General features: G+C 35.2%; 1 protein-coding gene across 6 annotated transcripts in view; it reads left to right on the forward strand.

The window, feature by feature from the left end:
* The window catches only part of WRN (WRN RecQ like helicase), a 145,340-nt gene that overhangs the window by 91,139 nt on the left and 32,052 nt on the right, over nucleotides 1–22,149 (forward strand). For 5 of the 6 annotated variants that reach the window (XM_059384322.1, XM_059384320.1, XM_059384323.1 and 2 more), the window contains 7 exons: nucleotides 3,968–4,069; nucleotides 4,363–4,455; nucleotides 9,286–9,427; nucleotides 16,700–16,870; nucleotides 16,948–17,045; nucleotides 18,303–18,378; nucleotides 19,157–19,233. In XM_059384322.1, coding sequence (XP_059240305.1) covers nucleotides 3,968–4,069; nucleotides 4,363–4,455; nucleotides 9,286–9,427; nucleotides 16,700–16,870; nucleotides 16,948–17,045; nucleotides 18,303–18,378; nucleotides 19,157–19,233 — 759 coding nt within the window. The remainder of the gene's footprint in view (nucleotides 1–3,967; nucleotides 4,070–4,362; nucleotides 4,456–9,285; nucleotides 9,428–16,699; nucleotides 16,871–16,947; nucleotides 17,046–18,302; nucleotides 18,379–19,156; nucleotides 19,234–22,149) is intronic. The other variant, XM_059384324.1, reaches the window with a different exon arrangement.

Consider the following 22,149-nt stretch of genomic DNA (forward strand, 5'->3'; position numbering starts at 1 on the left):
CTTTTTTCCTGTGCTACAATGGTGCTTATTCCAAGTGAATTTTGCTATTTGACTCTCTTTACCATTTGTTTCTTTTGTTAGTTCTGTGAAAACATGCAGCTCTCCTTGATTGTGTGTGAATACTCATGTTGCACTATAGCTAGCCATTCATTGTACTGATTGACAGCCATGAAAAACATTAAGTGTTCAGTTAAATGTAGGAAGATCGTTCTACTTAAACATGAAGCAAGTCTTTTATTGGTACTTGTGTTCTATGAGATGTATACTGGAATGGAAAACTTCATCTTGCAAAAATTTCAGGGGCAGGGTTTAGCAACTGATGCCCTCATCCATAGGAGGATAAAATCTCAGGGGAAAAAAACCCTATATATGGTAATTGATGTGGCTGTTAAGATGAGGTATTTTCAAAAGTCACATCCATGTTGCTGAATAAATTGAGCTCTTGCATGGACATATTAGCTCGTATTATTAAAATGATGAGAGTACCTATCCAATAGAGTTTTTATTTTTATTCATCATTCAGCAGTGTTTTGTTCTGAGTGCCTGCTATGTTTTAAGCATTATGATCTATGCTGGGGATACAGTGATAAATAAAAACAGATATGGTGCCTGCTCTCAGCTCTCAGAGAATATAATGGAAATGGCAGATCTTAATCACAGATTCTGTGATTCTGTATATACATGCAGAGTATGTATCCACAACTCTAGATACATAGAATTCATTGTGTTTGACAATTTCAATAACCAAAAGAGTTTTTAGAAGGGATTATGCAAATCTTTGTAAAAATTATAGCTGTGTTAGGTACTTTGAAGGACAGTTGAATTGTAAGTAAGAATACACTAGATTGCATATTTACCGAGTTAAAAAGTTCAGGTTAAGTCTTCCTTCAAGAAGTGATAGGGTGAGTTATGAAAGAAGAACAGGGATTAATTAGATAAAAACGTTTGGTGTAAATTTTAAGCTCTTTAAAGAATAGTGATAGCTTTTATTTCTTAACACAGAGTTAATAAGACCATCCCCTTAAACAGAACAATTATTGTTTTTCTTTTGACGGTTGCCTATGTAAAAGCTTTTTATAAACTAAAATAACTGGGATAGAGAACAGGTCTATCTGATACTATTAAATTTGGGGTTGTTTCAAACATATGTTGATTCTTACCAATTCTCATTTATTTATATATTGTACTAGAGGTGCTGAACACTTAACAGCCGGAGTTTTATACTATGACTATGCAGGTTCATCAGTAGATATAGTTGCTATTTATTTGGGTCTCAAAAGATACTTTATTTTTTTTTTAATTTATTTTCAGTGTTCCAGAATTTATTGTTTATGTACCACACCCAGTGCTCCATGCAATACGTGACCTCTACAAAACCCACCACCAGGCTCACCCAATTTCCCACTCCCCTCCCTGCCAAAACCCTCAGTTAGTTCCTCAGAGTGCACAGTCTCTCATGGTTTGTCTCCCCCTCCAATTTCCCCCAACTCCCTTCTCCTCTCCATCTCTCCATGTCCTCTTTGTTATTCCTTATGCTCCAGAAATAGTGAAACCATATGATAATTGACTTTCTCTGCTTGACTTATTTCACTCAGCATAATCTCTTGCAGTCTCATCCATGTTGATACAAAAGTTGGGTATTCATCCTTTCTGATGGAGCCATAATACTTCATAGTATATATGGACCATGTCTTCTTTATCCATTTGTCTGTTGAAGGCATCTTGGTTTCAAAAGATATTTTAAATGGTTATCTCTTTAAGATTTCACAGAAGTAATAGTGGTTAGTAATCAAATAATGGTGCCAGAAAACCCATACTTGAATTTTAGTAAAGACAGGTTGTTTTTGCATCCATCCTAAGGGAAATACTAAACCTACAGGGTTAATCATGATAAAAGAGAATTCAGTGAGGATTTAGGACAGATCTGTGTCATTCTTGGGACCGATCTCTTCTATTGAAAGAAACAAAGTTTGAGAATAAATGGAGTTTCTTGTTCTCAGTCAAAAGATTACTGTAATTCATAAAACTTTTAAAGTGTATCTTATACTAGAATGCTATGATTGAGAAAAGAAACTTGTCCATTCATCAGTGTAAATATGTAATTTTTTATTTCTTATTGCAGAAGCAGTACCATTGGCAACATCTCAATGTCTGCATTGGTTATTAAACAGTCAAACCCAATATTATTGTAAACTTTTTAAAAAGGGAATAATTTGCAGTTTAATTTCAATTTAATAATTCTTCCATCTGGTTCCAACTGATTTGTATTTATGGGTTGCTTTTAGAATTTTTTTTCTTTTCAACTTATTTTTATTCTGTAGAATATTTTACTTTAATAGTCCCAAAAGTAAAATAAATATTTACCAAATTTGCTTTTAGAGACTTGTAATTTTGTTTTTCCAGATTTGTTACTGACACTGATAATGAAAAGTTAAATGTAGGTCATCTGAACTAAATACAAGGGAGGCTATAGTACTTAGAGTGTAGGTGTTTTTTTCTTTGTCCTTCCTGAGGAGAAAGAGGTGAGCTAAACAAATAAATAAAGCAAAAACATAACTATAGTTGGTCCTTGAACAGCATGAGGGTTAGGAGTGCTGATTCCTCCAGGTAATCAAAAATCTACATATAACTTTTGACTCTTCCAAAACTTAACTACCAATAGCCTACTGTTGACTTGGAGCTTTATGGATAACATAAACAGTAGATTAGCACTTACTTCATATGCTGTATCTATTATATACTGTATTCTTACCATAAATAAACTAGAGAAAAGAAAATTCCATTTTAAAAAATCATAAGAGAAAATGCATTTATAGTACACTACTGTATTTATTAAAAAATTCACGTGTAAGTGGACCGATGCAGTTTAAACTTGTGTTGTTTAATGGTCAACTGGAATTTTTAGGGGATGGGCTAGGAAGAATGAGATTATGGGGAACTAGAGTCAATAGTTGGAAGAGATTTGGGGGTAAATTATACAGAAAGGCATGGTGGTTGGTGGTGTCAGATCATAAGAATGTTTTTGAATAAGCGATCATTTGTATGTTCAGACTTTCCAGAAGTCATTTAACTGGTGTCATCTTTGAGAATTGTACGGAGGTATTTTTATCAGTCAGAAGTTTGAATAGTCATAATATTAGTGAGGTCCATTTTGATGAGGATCAGCATTATCAATTAGAGCTTACATGCAAACATTGTTTTCTTTTGAAATATCTGAAATCTACGCAACTCAGACTTCTATTTATTCTTGAAAGAATTCTTGGAAAGATGTGCATCATCTTCTGATATCTGATACTCATGGAATTTCTTCACAGTAAACTAGAATTAACTTTTTAAAGACAAACATGTCTAGTGCTAACAATTTTAAAGTAAATTCAGTATTATAGAAAAATAAGTTATAATTGTTCGAGGAAGAATTTAATTCTGGTGTTTTATTAGTGTCCCAAAATAGACTATAGTATAAAGGGATAGTTTTAGGGGGGATGAGACATCCTCTGAAGAGCAAATAGGGATTAAGGCTAATATTTGGATTTGAACCTCTTTCAGTATGTTTTAGTTTGTCAGATAAAATAAAATAAACAATAACCTTTTGCTGGGAAAATGTAAAAATCCATATATTGTGGGAATATTGCCAAAAAGCATGTAGAATATAAATCAAAAATGAAAAATTTTAGGGTTTATAATAATTTTTTCAAAGGCAGCTAAAAAATTGATGCTTGAATAACTTGAATATAGATATAGAATTTTTTCAAAAGTAATTTTCATAGAAGTTAGAAAAAGGCTTGCCTCTTAGGGGCATTGACTTGACTAGAAAGGGACATATAACTTTCTGGGATGATAGAAATTTTTTTTTATCTTGATAGAAGTGTAGATGGTATAGGTTGTGAAGAGTAAACAGTAATAAATGTAAAAATAACAAAATCACTATTGCAATTTTATATATTCCTGTGATATTTGTAATTGACAGGCATCGCCTTAGTGAGATTCCCAATGAAAAGTTTCGATTATACAAATTAAAGATGATGGCAAAGATGGAAAAATATCTTCATTCCAGAAGGTGTAGGCGAAAGTAGGTATTATTTGTTTTATATTAATTAATAACAGATTTAGGAATGATGCTCTTTTAGGAATTCTTTTAGGAATGATGCAAAATAATTAGAAATATTTAGAAACCATATCTTGTTGGTATTACATATGTGCTGAATTTTTAAGGTAACTTTCTTTGTGCCTCAGTAAACTGAAGCCAGATAATGAGATCTCAGGTGAATCAATTAGTGATGATTTCACCTCATTATTTTAAGCAATGATTTTAACATATATGGTTTTGTTCTTTTATTTAATTTAAAATTTTCTCTTGGGTAGACTCATCTTGTCTCATTTTGAAGACAAACAACTACGAAAGGCCTCCGTGGGTATTATGGGAACTGAAAAATGCTGTGATAATTGCAGGTCCAGGTAAAGATATTTTTCTTCTAGATGGAGGTTCTAAAAGTCTTTGTTTCTCTTCCTTTTCAAATATATATATTTTTAAGTAGGCTTCATGTCCAACAGGTGGCTTAAACTCATGACTCTGAGATCAAGACTCTGAGATCAAGGGTCAGATGCTCCATTGACTGAGCCACCCAGTGGCCCCTCAAATAATTTTCAATTGAGTTTTTGTTGAATGATATATATTACAGTTTTAAAAAACAAAATAATTTATTTAAATGTAGGACAAAGCAAGCAATATTATTTTGCTTTACAAATAGATAAACAAATAGATAATAGACAATCAAAATAAATAAATAAATAGATAAATGGTGGACCTAAATCTAAATGTATCAATAATTATATTAAGTGTAAATGGTCCAAAATCACCACTTAAAGGCAGACGTTGTTAGAATTGGCTTAAAAATACAACTGAGCCTGGCTGGCTCAGTCAGAGAAGAATGTGACTCTTGATTTTGGCGTCATGAGTTTGAGCCCAGATTGGGTATAGAGATTATTTAAAAATTAATAAGTAAACTTGGGGGAAGAAAATGACCCAAATATATGCTGACCATAAGAAATCCACAAGTGTAATTATACAGGTAGATTAAAAATAAAAGGATAACAACTATATACCATGAAAACACTAGTCAAAAGAAAGCTGGGTTGTTATTTTAATATCAGACAGAGGAGACTTTGGAGAAAGAATATTACCGGGCATAAGGAAAGACATTACATGATGGTAAAAGGGTCAGTTTACCAATGAATCATAGTTCACCAGAGATACACACACACATACATACACACAGAGATTGATTTTAAGGAATTGGCTGATGGCAGTTGTGGGGGTTGGCAAGGCTGAAATTTGTAGGATAAGCTGGCAGGCTGGAAAGTCAGGCAGAATTTCTGTGTTAATATTTTTGAGTACAGTTCCTTGTTGTCCAACAAACCTCAGTCTTTGCTCTTTAAGGCCTTCATTTGATTGGATGAGACTTAACTTTACAGGTAATCTCCTTTTCTTAAAGTCAGCTGATTGGAGGTGGTAATCCTATCTACAAAATATTTATAACATCATCTAGTGTTTGACCAAACAACTGGGCACCATAGCCTCCCCAAGTTGACACTTCATGTTAACCATCATATTCAAGAGCACATAATCCTAAATGTGTATATACTTAACAAAAGAACGGACAGAATTGAAAGGAGAAATACAGAAATCCATAATTATAGTTAATGATTTCAACATCTCTTAGTAATTAATGGAACTAATAGACAGAAAATCAGTAAGAAGATAGAAATGAACAGGACTGCCAACAAACTGGATCTAATTAACATTTATAGAAACTCCACCCAACAACGGTGGAGTAAACATTCTTCCCAGGTACTGATGGAATGTTCACAAATGTGGATTATATTTTGGGTCATAAAACAAACCTTAATACATTTAAAAGAATTCGGCTCATATGGAATGTGTTTTCTGACCTTAAAGGAATTAAGCTAGAAACCAATAACAGAAAGATAGCAGGAAAGCCTCCAAACACTCAAAGATTAAATAGCACAGTACTAAGTAACCCATGTGCCAAAGAGGAGGCCTCAAGGTCAACTGGAAGATATTTTGACCTGAATGAAATGAACATATAAAATGTATGGGATGCGGCTAAAGAAATACTGAGAGAAATTTAGAGCATTAAATACTTAGACGAAAAGAAAAGTTTCAAAGCTGTAATTAAGCTTCCACCTTAATAACAAATAAGAGCAAAATAAACCAAAAGGAAGCAGAAGGAAGGAAATAAAGAGAAGAGCATAAGTGAAATGAAATAGAAAACAAAAACAAAAGAGAAAAACCAAAGAATTCAAAAGCGCATTCTTTGAAAAGGTCAATAAAATGGATAGAAACTTCTCACAAGAAAAAAAAGGGAATACAGAGATTACCAATATGAGGAATGAACGTAATTTCACTACAGGCCCAACGGACATTAAGAGAGTCATAAAGAAACACTGTGAATAACTCAGTGCATGTACATTCAGTAATTTAGAGGAAACAGACCCAATTCCTTGATAACTTCAAACTGACAAAATTCACCTACAACGAAATAGATAACCCGGATAGTTGTATGACTGTTAAAGAAATTAGAGCTGTTAAAAACCTCTGGAATAAAATTTCCTAGCCCAAATGGTTTGAATGGCAAATTTTACCAAACTTTTAAAGGAAGAAATAATACCAATTTTACAGTATAGTCCCATTTATATGGTAATCTCGCAAAAGTAAGACTATATTGTCGGGATGGAGAAAAGATCAGTGGTTGCCAGAGGTTAGAGGGAAGTGGAGGTTATGATTACAAAGGGCTAGCATAAGGGAGTGTTTACTCTGATGAATTTGTTGTGTGTCCTCATTGTGATAGTAGCTGATTATGGTTGTTGGATGAATCTATGCATATGAATCAATAGATGTATTTAAATTAGTAGAACTTTACATATGCACAGATGCACAGTCAATTTAACTGTATATTAATTGAAAAAATAAAAACAAATTGTATGACTAGTTGAGTTAACCATAGGTACCTAGGCATAGTAGCTGTGTAACTATTAGACAAAGAAGTAATTATTAGGGAGGAAGATGATCTCTGTGGTGACAAAAAGTTTTTTCTGCAAAAGGACAGAATTGTTCTATGCACCAAACCCCAAACCCTACAAATACATAAAGCACAAACCAACAGCCGGAAGAAATCAACAAATCCACCATTAAAGTAGAAGAGTTTGATATAATTTTTGGTTATTGGTAGGTTAAACAACCCAGAAATGAGTAAGCTGTAGAAAATTTGGTCAACATAGTAACAAGTTTGATTTATCACACACTTGCTATTTAGAACTCTTATACTAAGCATTTAGAACAATGTATTGCAAACATTTTCACTTCATGATCCACAAAACTAGTGATAATACCACTATAGCACACTAGGCTATTTACTACTCAGGTCCAGATTCTGTCCAGAACTGTGGTTAACTCTGTAGCATCCCTATAATCCATTTACAGCACACTAGCTGGGAAGCCCTGAATTAGAGACTGCACTTCTCAAACGTACATGGAACATTGATAAAAATTTGCCTCCGTGTTAAAGCAGGGGGCTGGCAAACTATGGCTTGTATACCAAACCCACTTTGCTGCCTGTTTTTATGGATGAAGTTTTCTTGGAAAACAACATACCCTTTTGTTTATATGTTGTCTGTGGCTGTTTTTGCAGAGTTGAATGCCCAGTAGCTATGACACAAAGATAGTATGGCCCACAAAACCTAAACTGTTTACTATCTAACCCTTTATAAAAAGCTTTCTGTCCCTTATACTAGATTGCAGTGTCTCGGAAGTTTTCAGTGTATTGGTATTAAACACACCACTTCATCTGATCAGAATGCAATGGAATTAGCAGAAAATAAGAGGATGGGGCACCTGGGTGGCTCAGTGGCTTAAGGCCTCTGCCTTCAGCTCAGGTCATGATCCCAGGGTCCTGGGATCAAGCCCCACATCGGGCTCTCTGCCCAGCAGGGAGCCTGCTTCCTTTCCTTTCTCTCTGCCTGCCTCTCAGCCTATTGTGATCTCTGTCTGTCAAATAAATAAATAAAATATTTTTTAAAAAAAGAAGAAAATAAGAGGATAAACAAAATTCTCATTCACTTGGACATTAAAAATAAATAACACTTTTAACTTACTCATAAATCAAAGAAGGAATCAGATGAAATTAAAACATTTTTAGAACTTTAGTAATGATTACAATATTATACATTAAAACTTGGGAGATACAGCAGAGGTGGCACTTTGTGAGAATCTGATAGCTAAATATTCATACTACAAAAGAAAAGTAATGAGCTAAGTTTCCTACTAAAGAAGCTAGAATAGGAGAATAAACCTAAATGTAGTCTTTCCCCCAAAACACATTATAGCTGGAATATTGACTGTATTCCTACTGCTGTTTCAAAGCTATTTGTTCTAAAGAAAGCTATTGAATTAGGTAGTTGAACTGTATTAGTTGATTTTGTCTAAGGAGTCCTTTTGTTCTCAAGCAGCTTTAAAGAATTCTTGGGGCTCCTGAGTGGCTCAGTGGATCAAGCCTCTGCCTTTGGCTCAGGTCATGATCTCAGGGTCCTGGGATTGAGGCCCCCATCATGCTCCCTGGTCACCAGGGAGCCTGCTTCCCCTCCTAGACCTGTCTCTCTGCCTACTTGTAATCTCTGTCAAATGAATAAATAAAATCTTAAAAAAAAATTCTCATTTGCATTAATGATAATTCTAAATCTACCTGAAGGATGGCTTAGGAATGTAACTTCCAAGTGGACTTAAATGAGGTGCACTTTATCTTTGTGTCATATTTTATAGACATCGGAGTTTAAGCTAATAATTTATTGCATAGGAGATTTGGTTTTTAAGTTAACAACTTTCGTTTTTTTTGCAAAAATTTTTTTCTCCCATTACAACCTAACCCAAAAGCCCAGTATTTATATAATCATTCGAGTGGAGCTTTTCACTTCTGAATTCTGCTTGCTTGAACCTCACTAATCTTCCATTTATGTTCTAAGATACTTCCCATGAAATTTGGGTTCCAAGGTTCTAGGGTTGAGAACCATCAACATAACATACAAAGCTATAATTATGGTTTATATTTCATGGTTTATATACTTCACATGGTCTTGGCTGTAATGAACTTTGGCTGTAATGAACGGTTGGCGTATTTGAGATTTTTTTTTACTTAGCTAATTGTTACACGGAATCTTTTTCTTTCTAAAGGTACATGTCTTAGCTAAACTTTCTATTATACTGTTACTTAGATTGGATCATTGCTGTGCCATTGATGACTCAGATGAGACATCAAAGGACTTTGGTCCACAAGCATTCCAGCTATTATCTGCTGTAGAAATCTTAGGAGAAAAGTTTGGAATTGGACTTCCGATTTTATTTCTCCAAGGATCTGTAAGTATACCTGTGAATCACCTTCATAATTCTTCTTGCACTTCTGTTACACTTTTCTTCAGAAGTTTGTCTTGGGATGGCAGCTTTGGCTTTAGATGAGTTATTGGAAGTCAGCCCTATGAAGCTCCAGTCAAACACAACATTCATTACTTTTGACAAAACCTGCATGTTATCACATGTACTGCTGTTTTCATATTTCAAGTTGATGTTCAGCTTTGCAGCTCATTCTAGAAGCATTGTATTAGCTTATTAGATTACAGTTGGATAAATCCTTAAACTGGTCTTTCTTAGGATAATCAAGAAAAGTTAGCTTTCATTGTATCAGGAGACAGAACAAAAGTATCTCTTTGGGTGCCCTGAAAAGTAGTAAATTCTTTGAGCAAAACTTTAATTTCAGTGATTATTTGTAAATGTCTAAGTTCAGTAACAATATTTGGAGGTATACTTTTTTCTTTTTACATCTTTTCTGTTTCTCATCTCAGGTATTTAAAATTCCAAGTTTTTTTTGTTTGTTTCGTTTTTGGCTTTACTATTGAATAAATAGCGATAGTCAATTCAGCTACTTTTTTTTTTGTTTTAGTGATTAGCATGCCAGAATTATGCTAACATTTGCAAGTACACTATGAGTAAGTCATGACCCTTAACAGTCAGTAGTCCTTTTGTTCATATGATTTTATTCCTGGTTTAGAGTTCTCTAAAGCAAAGCCAAGTGTCATGCATTGCTATTAGTTGAGTAAAACAAAGTCAGAGGTAGAATCCTTCACAAATATGTATATTTATTAAAAATATACTTAAAAGTAGAGATTAATATTCTCAGTTTGCATGGAATTTTAAAAAATAATTTAAGTAAGCATTTATTTGTTAAATACTTGAATGCTTCATGTAAATCTTTATTTTCTGAGTTTTTATCTTGTTTAGAAAGGGACATGTTAAATTATTTGTGAAATATTTTAAATGAAATATTGAAAACGTGAACTTTTCAGATAGTGATGGTTTTAGATTCTGCATGGAGTTTAAAATACTATGTTTTTATTTTTTGTTATTTTTTCCCTAGCCCCGCTATAATTTTGTTTTTAAATCACCAGTTTGATTAGAAATTTAATAAGTGTTGTCACTGTTTATTATTTAAGTAGTGTTCCAAGTTAAGGAACTTGGTTTTAGCTGCTATGAGTGCTACTATTTTTTTTTTGTTTTTTTGCTAGTATCTTTTTTTATTAAAGAATTTAAGTTACAAGAGATAGATTAAGCTTAATTGGGATCTATGAAAGTTTCTTCTGTCTCTGTCATCTTCAAAATCTGTGTATCCCAGTTGAATGTGTAATTTATAAAAATTATCCTTGTTTTAATTTGGATTAAGCCAGCAGTATCCAGTATCAACAAATAAGTATAAGTGGGCTCCTACACAAACTTGAACTGGCCACAAGAGGGATCAGATTTCACCTATTATTTGAAAACCAAGTCAGACTGCTTATACTGACAGTCTCTTCTGGGAGTCTTTAAATTAAGAAGTTTATTCTTTGTGAAATTTTATACTACCCTTGCTAGATAAAGGTATAAAACTTTTCAAAAAAGTACCACTTAACAAAAATTTGTGGACATTATCTACAAGGAAAAATAAGGTAATTTTTTTCCCCTTCCTTTCAGTGATCTTGGTATCTATTGGGATATTGTTTTAAAAATTATAATTATGATTCCTTTAGGAATTTAGTAAATCGTCCACCTTAACTAATTTAGGTAAAATTTATAGCTTTGTAGATAATTTTGATCTGCAAGATGATAAATATATTAAACTGAAAACCTTTAGAGTTTTAAAGAGATAATAGTTTTATATATATATATATAAGAAATATAATTTAAGCAGCATGTGATTCTCATTTCTTACACAAGATTTTTCTAAATAGTATAAACAGTTGTACAGCCCATCCACGTTATTTGTAAATGGAGTTTAAAACTTTGTTTTTAAATAGTACAAGTTTAATTAGAAATTAAATACTAGAAATGTTGCCTAAGAAACTTTGTTTTAGCTGTCTAAATAGCTCATTACATAAATATTTTTAAACACCCTGTATGAATAAGTTTCTGTTTTCGAATCTATACAATAATAACTGTATAGATTCGAAAACAGAAACAGTATAGATTCGAAAACAGAAACACAGAACTTAATTTGCATAACCAGGACATTAAGTGAAACCTCATTCCTGATCATATTATCAAAGTGCTGAGCCTTGTCATGGCTCCAGAATTAGGTAATACTTCTGATAAAAGATGCTCTGACTACAGGCAGCCACAAGAAAACTACTGGTGGTTTTAACACCCCTTATAATTTTCAAAGTATTGAACAGGAGGGGGTTATCAATTTAATTTTCTGGATAAGCTATTTTGTCTGAGAACAGGAGAGGGTTATCAATTTTATTTTCTGGATAAGCTATTTTGTCTGATTGAAATATATTCCTAGAGATAATTTTTAAAAATCTTTTAATTTTATTTTGCATTTAGAATAAAAGCCCTGGAAGTGACGTTGTTAAGCCCTGAAGTGGCAGCTCCAAGCTTCTTTGGCTTGTAGGAGTTGGGAAAGAGGCAAAAAAAGTTAAAATGTAGATAGAAACTGTGGGCTTGTTTTACGCTTTAAGAACTTAGAGATTTAAAACTTGAGAGAGCTCATACCTATTTTTTTCCACTCGTTCTTAAACCTCTTTTTTGTGTATGTGTGCGTAAGGCACTGTGTTTTGTAGGGAATCCAAAAACCAAAACTCATCCTCTAGTATGAAAGGTGTTACTTGGGAAAAAATAGTATAGTGTAGCATTGAAAGAGATAAAAGACATAGGAATAGACATGGGTTCTGGAGAGAGTGCTTGTTCACAGCCGGCAAGTTAGAGAAGTCTTTGTGATGCTGTCAGTATTGCTGGAGCTTTCTTTTTTTGTGGGAGATAATAGTAGATTTTGGCATTCAGACATGAGATGAGGAAAGAAAGATGGAGGGGAGTGTGGCATTCCCAGCAGAAAGATTACCTTACAAAACGATTGTGATCTTTAAAGAAGTTACTTCAGACAGGTGGCAGATTTGTGTGTTATTGTTGTTTTTTTTCCTCTATCAGATAAAGGTTCAGACTTTGCTTTTATCAGAAAGTGATACTTTGGGTCATGGATTCTAGCCAGTCTGCTCTTTTTGTTCACACACTATCCATAGTTAGTGGGTTTCCATATTGCTTGATACCAGTTTGGTGCTCCTTATTTTCCCAACCTGATTTTTAAAAGAAAAGAATGAGATAATTTCCCTTTTTGAGTGTGTCCCATAGAAGTGTAGACTCCTAGAGCAAAAAAACCCTATTTATTCCTCTTGCCTTATTTGACAGTGGTTGATACTGAATCCCTGAAATTTAGAGGACCTCCCTGAGTCACATTATTTTGTGCCAGAATCAGGATGAGCAAGCAGCTTTCCTGACTACTGTTCTAGTGCCTTTTCTATTCATTATGCTGTTCACATGCAGTTTTACATTTTTATTTTTAGATTAAATGATCTGGAGATACTAGAATGAATGCAGTTGGTACAGGATGTGTCTGTAAAATGTGCCTTCCTTAAAAATCAATGCCCAAATCCCTGTGTTCTCTATAGCAGCTTTCTGGGCACGGTGATTGCCATGGAAACAAGACAATGTGAATTTATTCACACAGTATATAGTATTTGCAGTGATTGATCATGAGGGGAAGGACAATTACTCCCTGATGATTAGGAAAAAATCTTATTGCTTCATACTGGTGAATGTGTTCATTCCCTTCAGGTTTTGTCGGTTTTTTTTTTTTTTTTTCTTATGAAAGGAAAGGCTAGAAGAATAATTTTAGTGTTGAGATTGCTAGTAAGTGCTAGTTAGGCAATTTAATACCTATGGTCTTACTAGTTTGCAAGCAGTAGAATCTCCTGCTGCAAGGATAAGCCCCTAGTAGATGTAGAGTACCATTACCAGTGTTACAAGGAAATCTGACTAGATACTAGGTAGTGATTTTTCTTTCTTTCTTTCTTTTTTTTCTTTAGGTATTTACTTATTTATTAGAGAAAGTGCACACATGCATGTGCTTATGTGGGAGGGAAGGGCAGAGGGAGAAGGAGAGAATCTTAAGCAGGCTCCACACACAGCTCCAACGCTTAGTCTCATGACCCTAAGATCATGACCTGAGCAGAAATCAGGAGTCGATACTTAGCCAACTGAGCCACCTAGGTGTCCCTATAATGGTTTTTCTTTTAGATTAGGGAATTTAGGTTGAGTTAAAGGATCAACTGTTAACTAATCAGAAGAAAGTTAATGTTACTGAGTCAGGCTCTGTCTTGGTTACTCAGTCTTTACAACATGTCCAAGAGATAGAAGGTGTTGTTAATACTTGGGTAGCAGCTGAGGAACTAGAAGCCCAGGTAAGTTAAGTAACTTGCCTGGTAAAAAGGTAGAAAGTATTCCTGGGACTTGAATCCAGGTAGTCTTGCTGTAATAACTACAAACAATGTGTGTGTGTGTGTGTGTGTGTGTGTGTGTGTGTGTGTGGATATAGATATGTGGGGGATGAATATGTGGTATCTCTGTTGTATATGTATGTATTGCATATGTATATTTCTGTGTGTATTCACATGATATAATAATGAAAGTTTCAAACTAGTACTCTGGAGGCCCGTGTTCTACTCCTAGTTCTAGGACCTTAGGGTACCGCTTAACTCTTTGAGCCTCTAACTATTTATTAGCAATATGAGTAAAAAATAACCATGTGGATCAAAGAACTCCAGTGTTCTAGCTCTGAAATTCTCTGATGTTTGAGTTTAAGCATTCTTTTCAAGTCATTTGACTTAGGTAGGGAAAAGGGTACCATGTTGTACCTGGGTGTTTCTATTTCTCTAAATCTTGTTCTGATAAAATTTTGGTAAATATAATCACCATGATACTAAAGCTCATTACTTATCTATCGTAATAAAAAGAATTCTATTTCTATTTTTAAGGTAAGTAGAATGCATGTTATAGACTCTTTAACCTGTCAGAAGCCGATGGGTATTAAGCTCTGTTTCTAGGCACTGAAGTGTCTCTGATGGGAATTTGTTCCACTTTAATCTAACATCAGCCTAGGTTTCCTTCATGTGTTGACAGAGAGAGAGAGAGAGACAGGGCAAACACAAGTCGGGGAAGTGGGAGAAGGAGAAGCAGGGTCCCAGCTGAGCAGGGAACCCGATGCAGGGCTCAGTCCCAGGACTCTGGAATCATGATCTGAGCCAAAGACAGACACTCACCTGATTGAGCCACCCAGGCCTCCCAGGGTTCTTTCACTTTTATTCACATGTTTCAATGTTCCAGAATGATAAACTGGTAGCTGTAACAATTTTCATCAGTTGAATAAAACCAGTACATTCATAATAGAGAACCTTCTAGTACTTGAGTTATGTCTGCTGTCTATGAGTTGTTTTGACTTTGACCCCTGGATTTTTATATGCATTGATTATTAAGCCTTCATGGAATATAGGTAAAATGTAAAAATGTTGAATGACGGGCTGTGCCTGTTTCAAAAATTTTAGATTGCATTTAATATTGAAATTTTTAGAATAACCTCTTGACATAGTCAAGGGATTACTCTTTTTGAAATCTAAATATAACCTAAAATACAGAATTTATATTTGCTCATAATCACTCTAAATAATTTAAACAGAAAGCTGTGTATTACTGGGCATTAAAAAACTTATAGATTGTACTGTAAAATAATCGATTATGAGACCTGCTGCCTCTTCTGTGACAAGAAGCTGTCAGTCTGGGAAGCTGCCGCTATAGCACCAGACCCCACAGTGCACCGAACAGGGAGCTCTAACAGCCAGGGAGGTTCCCCTTCTTGTTCTGGTGACCACCTGTACTTGCTATAATCTGTATCCAAAAAGTATATGCCTCTGGAGACTTAGGATGCTAGTAATCGTATGCTGGGTTCTTGGCTAACACTTTCTCATAAAAAGCGAACACCTCCACAATCACGTGTCCCTGTCCCTGCAAGAACAGCTGCAGAGTAGCCCGACCTCATCTCCTGCTTAGAGATGTCACGCAAAAATGCCTCTTAAGTCATACCCAGAACTCTGGCGGAAAGGGATTTTGAGAAACAATATTTATAACTTTGCAGATTCTTCAGTGAAAGAGGGTACAGTGGCTGAGGGTTAGAATGATCCTTGAAAGACCATCTGACGTATTCACCACAAGTACATTAGACAGGAGCAACTTTCCATAAAGCGTTATTTTCATAAAATACTATAGACTTCTAAAGGCAGTTCTTGCATGTGTAGGGCAAGTAGAGGAGGTAGTAAGAGAGCACAGTGAATGGAAAAGTACTTTACAGAGAGTGAAGGTGGGGGAAGTCCCCTCCGTCAGAGGGCAGGAGAGTTACATAGGAGACTCTGCACGTGGCAGACCATCTTCCCCAACATTGCCAGAATGCGATGGCCTGTGCAGAATCTCCTACTGGAATCATCTCGTCACTTAGGGAAAAAAAAAAGAATCTCAAAAACAGTTCCTGTGTAGCATGCACTTGTTTTCCCTGGGGTTTCTTTGTAAAGTAGCTAAATCAGAAATGATTAAGTAAACTTTGTAGTACCTCGTGAACAAAAGTACAGTGAATGCAGCCACGCTGTGGGGACTGAATTGTTGCAGTGCGCTCACTGATGACTAGCTGTGGGGTCCCCCTGCCTTTTAACACCCCTGCTTCTAGGCTTGAGTTATAGCTTATGAGTACTGTTTTCAGGGGCGCCTGGGTGGCTCAGTAGGTTAAAGCCTCTGCCTTTGGCTCGGGTCATGATCCCAGGGTCCTGGGATCAAGCCCCGCATGGGGCTCTCCGCTCAGTGGGGAGCCTGCTTCCCTTCCTCTCTCTGCCTGCCTCTCTGCCTACTTGTGGATCTCTGTCAAATAAATAAATAAATGAAATCTTAAAAAAAAAAAACAATGAGTACTGTTTTCAGACAGTAATGTGTGTTGATAAAAGGCCTAAATAGCCTAGGTTAAATATGCCAAACATATCCAATCCTGTGCATTGGAAAACGTGTATCAAATTATCTGCCATTATTTTACACAGGAAAGCAACACTATTTTGATTATATATTTATTTATTACTTAAGTGCTCAGAAAAAGCAGGATGGGCATTAAATTTTGTAGGTATTTAAAGCTGAAATTTAGTGTTAAATCCAAAAAGTGAATAGGCAGTTCCATTTTACTTATCCTGTTTAAGTGAAAAAAGCATTTTTAGACACTGATTTTATTCCTAATTTCAGAGTTCCCAGCGTCTTCCAGATCAGTATCGCAGACACAATTTATTTGGCAGTGGCAAGAATCAGACAGAGAGTTGGTGGAAGGCTTTGTCCCACCAGCTCATGGCTGAGGGATTCCTGGTAGAAGTTTCTGGGAAGCGCAGATTTGTAAGGATTTGCACTCTTACAGAAAAGGTAAGCAATGTAGAAGACTACCTGTTTGATTTAATTTTTCTCACTATGTATTAAAAGATTCTTCTTGTGTTCAATAGGGCAGATGTTGGCTTCATGAAGCCGGTACAGAGTCTCCTAAGAAACTTATCCTCCAAGCTAGTGAAGAATTGTGTCCGAGGGTATTTCTTCTACCAAGGTTCATTTTTCATTTTTTCTTAACTTCCGTATTTTTGTTGTTGAAATGTCAGATCATACCAATTCACAGGCACCCCAAAGATAAAGTGAGTAAAGATTGCTTTGCATACGTCTTTTAGCTAGTTTGAAATTGGGAGTTAGTGGGTGAAAGATAAATCATAGATCATTTTCTTGATTGATAAGAAGTAGTTGAGTATTATAGTATTTAGAAAGCTATTTTTCCATTGATTAAAGAAACAGCACTGAGGTCAATGTTGAAGCATCCATTTATCAAATTGTCTTTTTTTTTTTTTTTTTTTAAGATTTTATTTATTTATTTGGCAGAGAGAGAGATCACAAGTAGGCAGAAAGGCAGGCAGAGAGAGAGGGTGAAGCAGGCGGGAGCCTGATGTGGGGCTCGATCCCAGGACCCTGAGATCATGATCTGAGTCGAAGGCAGAGGCTTAACCCACTGAGCCACCCAGGCACCCCTCAAATTTTCTTCTTATGTTAGAAGGTGGGAAGGGAATATACTTGTTGCCTTCTTTTTTGTATCTTTACATGTTGTTGATCATTTATGGGGTTTTTCCTTTTTTAAAAAATTGAGATATAATTGACAATATAACATTTTGTAAGTTTGAAGTGTACAACGTGTTAGTGTGATAGATTTATATAATGTCATATGATTACTACAGTGGTTTAGCTAAAACCTCTATCTTGTGACATAATTATCATTTCTGTGTTGAATACAACTCTCGTCACAACTTTGAAGTTTATAATATAATATTGTTGATGGTAATCCCTATAGTGTGCATTATATTATCAATTTTTCTTTTAAAGTCAAAAAGCTCTAAAGAGCTTTAAACTTAAATTTTAAAGAGCTTAAAATGCACTTTTGGAGCTTGTCCTAAAAAAAAATTAATTTAAAGAAATCTCAGTTTGGGGACTCCTGGGTGGCTCAGTCATGTAAGCCTCTGCCTTTGGCTCAGGTCATGATCCCAGGGTCCTGGAATCGAGTCCCACATTGGGCTCAGCTTCTGCTCAGCTTCTCCCTCTGCCTGACACTCCCCTTGCTTGTGTTCTCTCTGACTCTCTCTCTCTCGCTGACAAGTAAATAAATAAAATCTTTTTAAAAAATTAAAAAATAAATTAAAAAAAATTTCAGTTTTGAAACAGTAGACTCTCATCTGTCTTTGTGAGACTGGATGCATTATGATATTAGATAATTGAATAACCATATTTCAGCATTTGAGATAATTTGATTTTATTATTTTTTCAGTTCTAAAACTGTACCACCCGGCGTTGAACAGGGTTCCTATAATCAAGTACCAGCTGAGTCAACGACAGACAAGAAGGTTGGTTTGTTTAAAGAGGTGGTTCCTACTGATTTCCTTCGAAATGCCATATGTAATAAAACATAAACTTTGGAAAGAGTAGTGATGTGAACAGAATAAAAGATGCAGGATGTGATTTCTGGGACTAATAGGACAGTTAAAAATACTTGAGAAAGTGACTTATTTTAATTTTTTTAAAACCTGTTTTATAACTCATTTGGCCTGGAGTGTTTTTTGTTTTGTTTTGTTTTTTACAAAGTACAATACTTAAAACTAAGAGAAATAATAAGCCTGATTCCTAAGTGTTCTCATGAAAGCTATATGCATACTCACGCACACATGCACACATACTTTCTTGCTTTGTTTTTGGATCTTAGATAACAGTTACAGGTTAAAGAACCACAGGCAGACTTAAACTAATTGGAACACTGGAGTAACAGGAAAATGTGCTGAATTAATTTTTTGTCAGAGTGTTTCTGTTTTATTAAAGTATGCAGAATTTAACTGAATCATTTTATAAGTTGGGCCTCTACTGTGCCTCAAATAATTACTCTGATTATGTATTCTCTATAGATTTGGGAGAAATAGGACATTACATTTCCAACTGCCTTTAGAATCCTAGAAATTGATAATCCAAGAGCTATTTTCAGGTGATGACTTTTATTTGGTAACTTGGTTAATCAGAGGAAAAGTTGTCATCGTGAGGTTTTTGTATATTATTATTATTATTATTATTATTTTGTATTTGAAAGTTTTGAAACTTCTGATTTTTAGTGATGAATCTTTATATGTTTAAAAGCAGCTTAACTTGGAGAAGATGTATTCTTATAAAGCAACTGATAAAATTTCTTCTGGGAGAAACATTCCTAAAAAAAGGTACAGAGTTCAAAATGTTTATTTTCTGTGTTAACTATATTGACACCTTTTTTCTTTCTTTCCTAGAGAAAGGTCTGTCAGATGTTGGACTGTTTCATTGGTAGAAGGAAGTTAAAGTTAAAGTATAAGCCTATCATAATTATTATGTGGATAAAATTATTATATATAATATATAAATTATAATTATTAAATAAGACCTATAAAATGATAGTATTAATATTAATTTAATAGCTAATACTTCTTGGGTATTATTATTTGCCAAGCCATACGCTACATGCTAAGTATTTTATTTGTAACATCTCATTTAATTATTACAACAATCTGTAAGGTGGCTACTATTATTTATTCCCATTTTAAAGTTGAAGATACCAAGGGTTAAGGAGTTAACTGTTCAGTCACGTATGGCAGATCTGACTTTCAAATCTATATTTGTCCACCTTTATCTTCTTTTTTTTTTTTTAAGTTTTTTTAAAAATTTTTATTTTTTTATTTATTTGACAGACAGAGACCACAGGCAGGCAGAGAGGCAGGCAGAGAGGGAGAGGGGAGGAAGCAGGCTCCCCGCTGAGCAGAGAGCCTGACTCAGGGCTCGATCCCAGGACCCTGGGGTCATGACCTGAGCTGAAGGCAGAGTCTTAATCCACCGAGCCACCCAGGCGCCCCCAACCTTTAGCTTCTAAACACTCACTACATATGTATAAAATATATATTCCAAGGCCATATAAAATATATGTTATGAAAACATAAAATGGTAGATTTTAGAGTTGGTAGAAATAGTGAATGGAGCTATTACACTTTGGAGCTTAGTATTTGACTTGCTGACTTAATGAAAGTGTGGAGAATGTACAGAATTAGAGAAGGTCTAAAGATGGAGAGTTTGAAAAACTTGTCAGGACTTATATACAGATTATTGAATGGACTTTGTTTATATACATATCAGGTGAACGGAAGTTAATGTGCTCTGATGCTGTTACTTTCTGGTGGATTCCTCACTTAGATAATACTACTTTTGATCTGACAGAAATATTTACCCTAATACCAGTCTCTCACTCAAAACACTTTATTTTTGTTTAGATATGGGCTAATTAATTACAGTGTGTAAACAAAAGGGTTAAGGAGTATATAAAACAAGATATCCATTCAGTATGCTGAAGTATTTCTTCATTTAAACATTTGTTTCATTTTTGGTAAACATTTTTGTGCCTGGTATTACTCTTCACATTGGGATTTGGTAGGGAAAATAGAGACATAGTCCCTGGCCTTCCCAGGGTTTATACTCTAGTGGGATATACGGGTAGGGGAACATGAAATTACAATCCAGAGTTGTAATACTTTGGAAACACACTTGGAAATGACACTTGAGACTTTAGGTAGAAGTTAAGTGACGTGAGCATAAGTTCTCTGAGCAGAGGAATGGCCCACTTTTTAAAACCAGAAAGCAAGAGAGGGTGTGATATGATCAAGGAACTCAACAGTCCTAGCAGTTACCTAGTAGAGGGAAGCAGAGGGGTGGCGAAAATTTAAGACTGAAGAATTAAATAGGGCCCAGAATATCCAGTTCCTTGAGCATAAAAGCAGAGGAGTTGTTGGGAGCTAAGGAAGGATTTTTCAGTAGGACAGTGACATCAAATTTACGATTGAGAACAGAGGTTGCCATTTCCATCAAGGATCAGATAGTAAACAATTTAGGCTCTGAGGGCTATGTGGTCTCTGTCTAACTTTACTCTTGTAGCCTTAAAGGAGCCATAGTTGATATGTAAAGAAAGTGTGGCTTGTATTCCAATAAAACTTTATTTATGGACCCTGAAATTTGAATTTCATATAATTTCCACATGTCACAAAATGTTCTTGATTTTTTTTTGACTGTTTAAAAATGTAAGAAACCATTCTTAGCTTACAAGCCTTATCAGAACAGATGGGTTTGTCCCGTGCACCCTAGTGTGCCGACCCTTGATCCATGACTCTGGCCATAGAGGGAGTGGAAGGCAGGAGGATCAGAGTGTAGAGACCCAATAAGGAGGCTATTGCAAGAGAGGGTGGGAACTTAGACAAGGGAAATGGCAGTGGGCATGGAAAGAGAAAGGACTAGAAGATATTTAGGAGTTAGAATTGTTAGGACTAAGTGATTGAAAACAGAGGTGGGCTTAGGAAAGTGGAGAACTTGAACATGACACTTAAGTTTGTGTCTGATTGCAGGTGAGAGTGTTGTCATTCCCTTCGCTGGTAACATAAGAGGAGCACAGGTTTGAGAAGTTGGGTATTTAGGGGATGAGGAGTTTAGTAAAAGACATACTGGGTTTGACATACCTGTGGAGTGGCCCAGAAATTAATTTTAATATATGGGTTTAGTGTATAGGAGCAAGAAAGATGCTTACATATCAATAACTATTATTTTAAAGTTCATTTGAATTTTCATTAAAATAATTCATGTACATGGTTTTAAAAGTCAGTTGGTACTTAATGGCATATAACAAAGCAAGCCAGTTCACATCCTTCCCAAATCCACTTTGCTCTGTTCTGTAGAAGTGGTTATCCTCTAATCTTTCAGCTGGGCTTGCAGATATTTGCCTGCATTTTTTATTTTAAGGTGGAGGAGGGGTAAGGGGAGAGGGAGAGAGAATCTCAAGCAGACTTCCTGCTGAGCATGGAGCCTGTCCTGGCACTCAACCTCATGACCCTCAGATCATGACCTGAGCCAAAATCAAGAGTCAGATGCCTAACAAACTGAGCCACCCAGGTTCCCCTGCCTCCATATTTCTAAGTGACATTCTTAGATTCCTATTTTTGGACCTATCAGTTTTAGAAGTTTTTTTATTGACCTATAATGGTAGATTGTAGCTTATCTTCCACATGGCCTTCCCTCATTTCCCTTCCTTAACTTCCTCCCTTGACCAAAACAGAATTACATTTCAAGTT

Source organism: Mustela nigripes, chromosome 18, assembly GCF_022355385.1.
Source record: "Mustela nigripes isolate SB6536 chromosome 18, MUSNIG.SB6536, whole genome shotgun sequence".
NCBI classification, from domain to species: Eukaryota; Metazoa; Chordata; class Mammalia; order Carnivora; family Mustelidae; genus Mustela; species Mustela nigripes.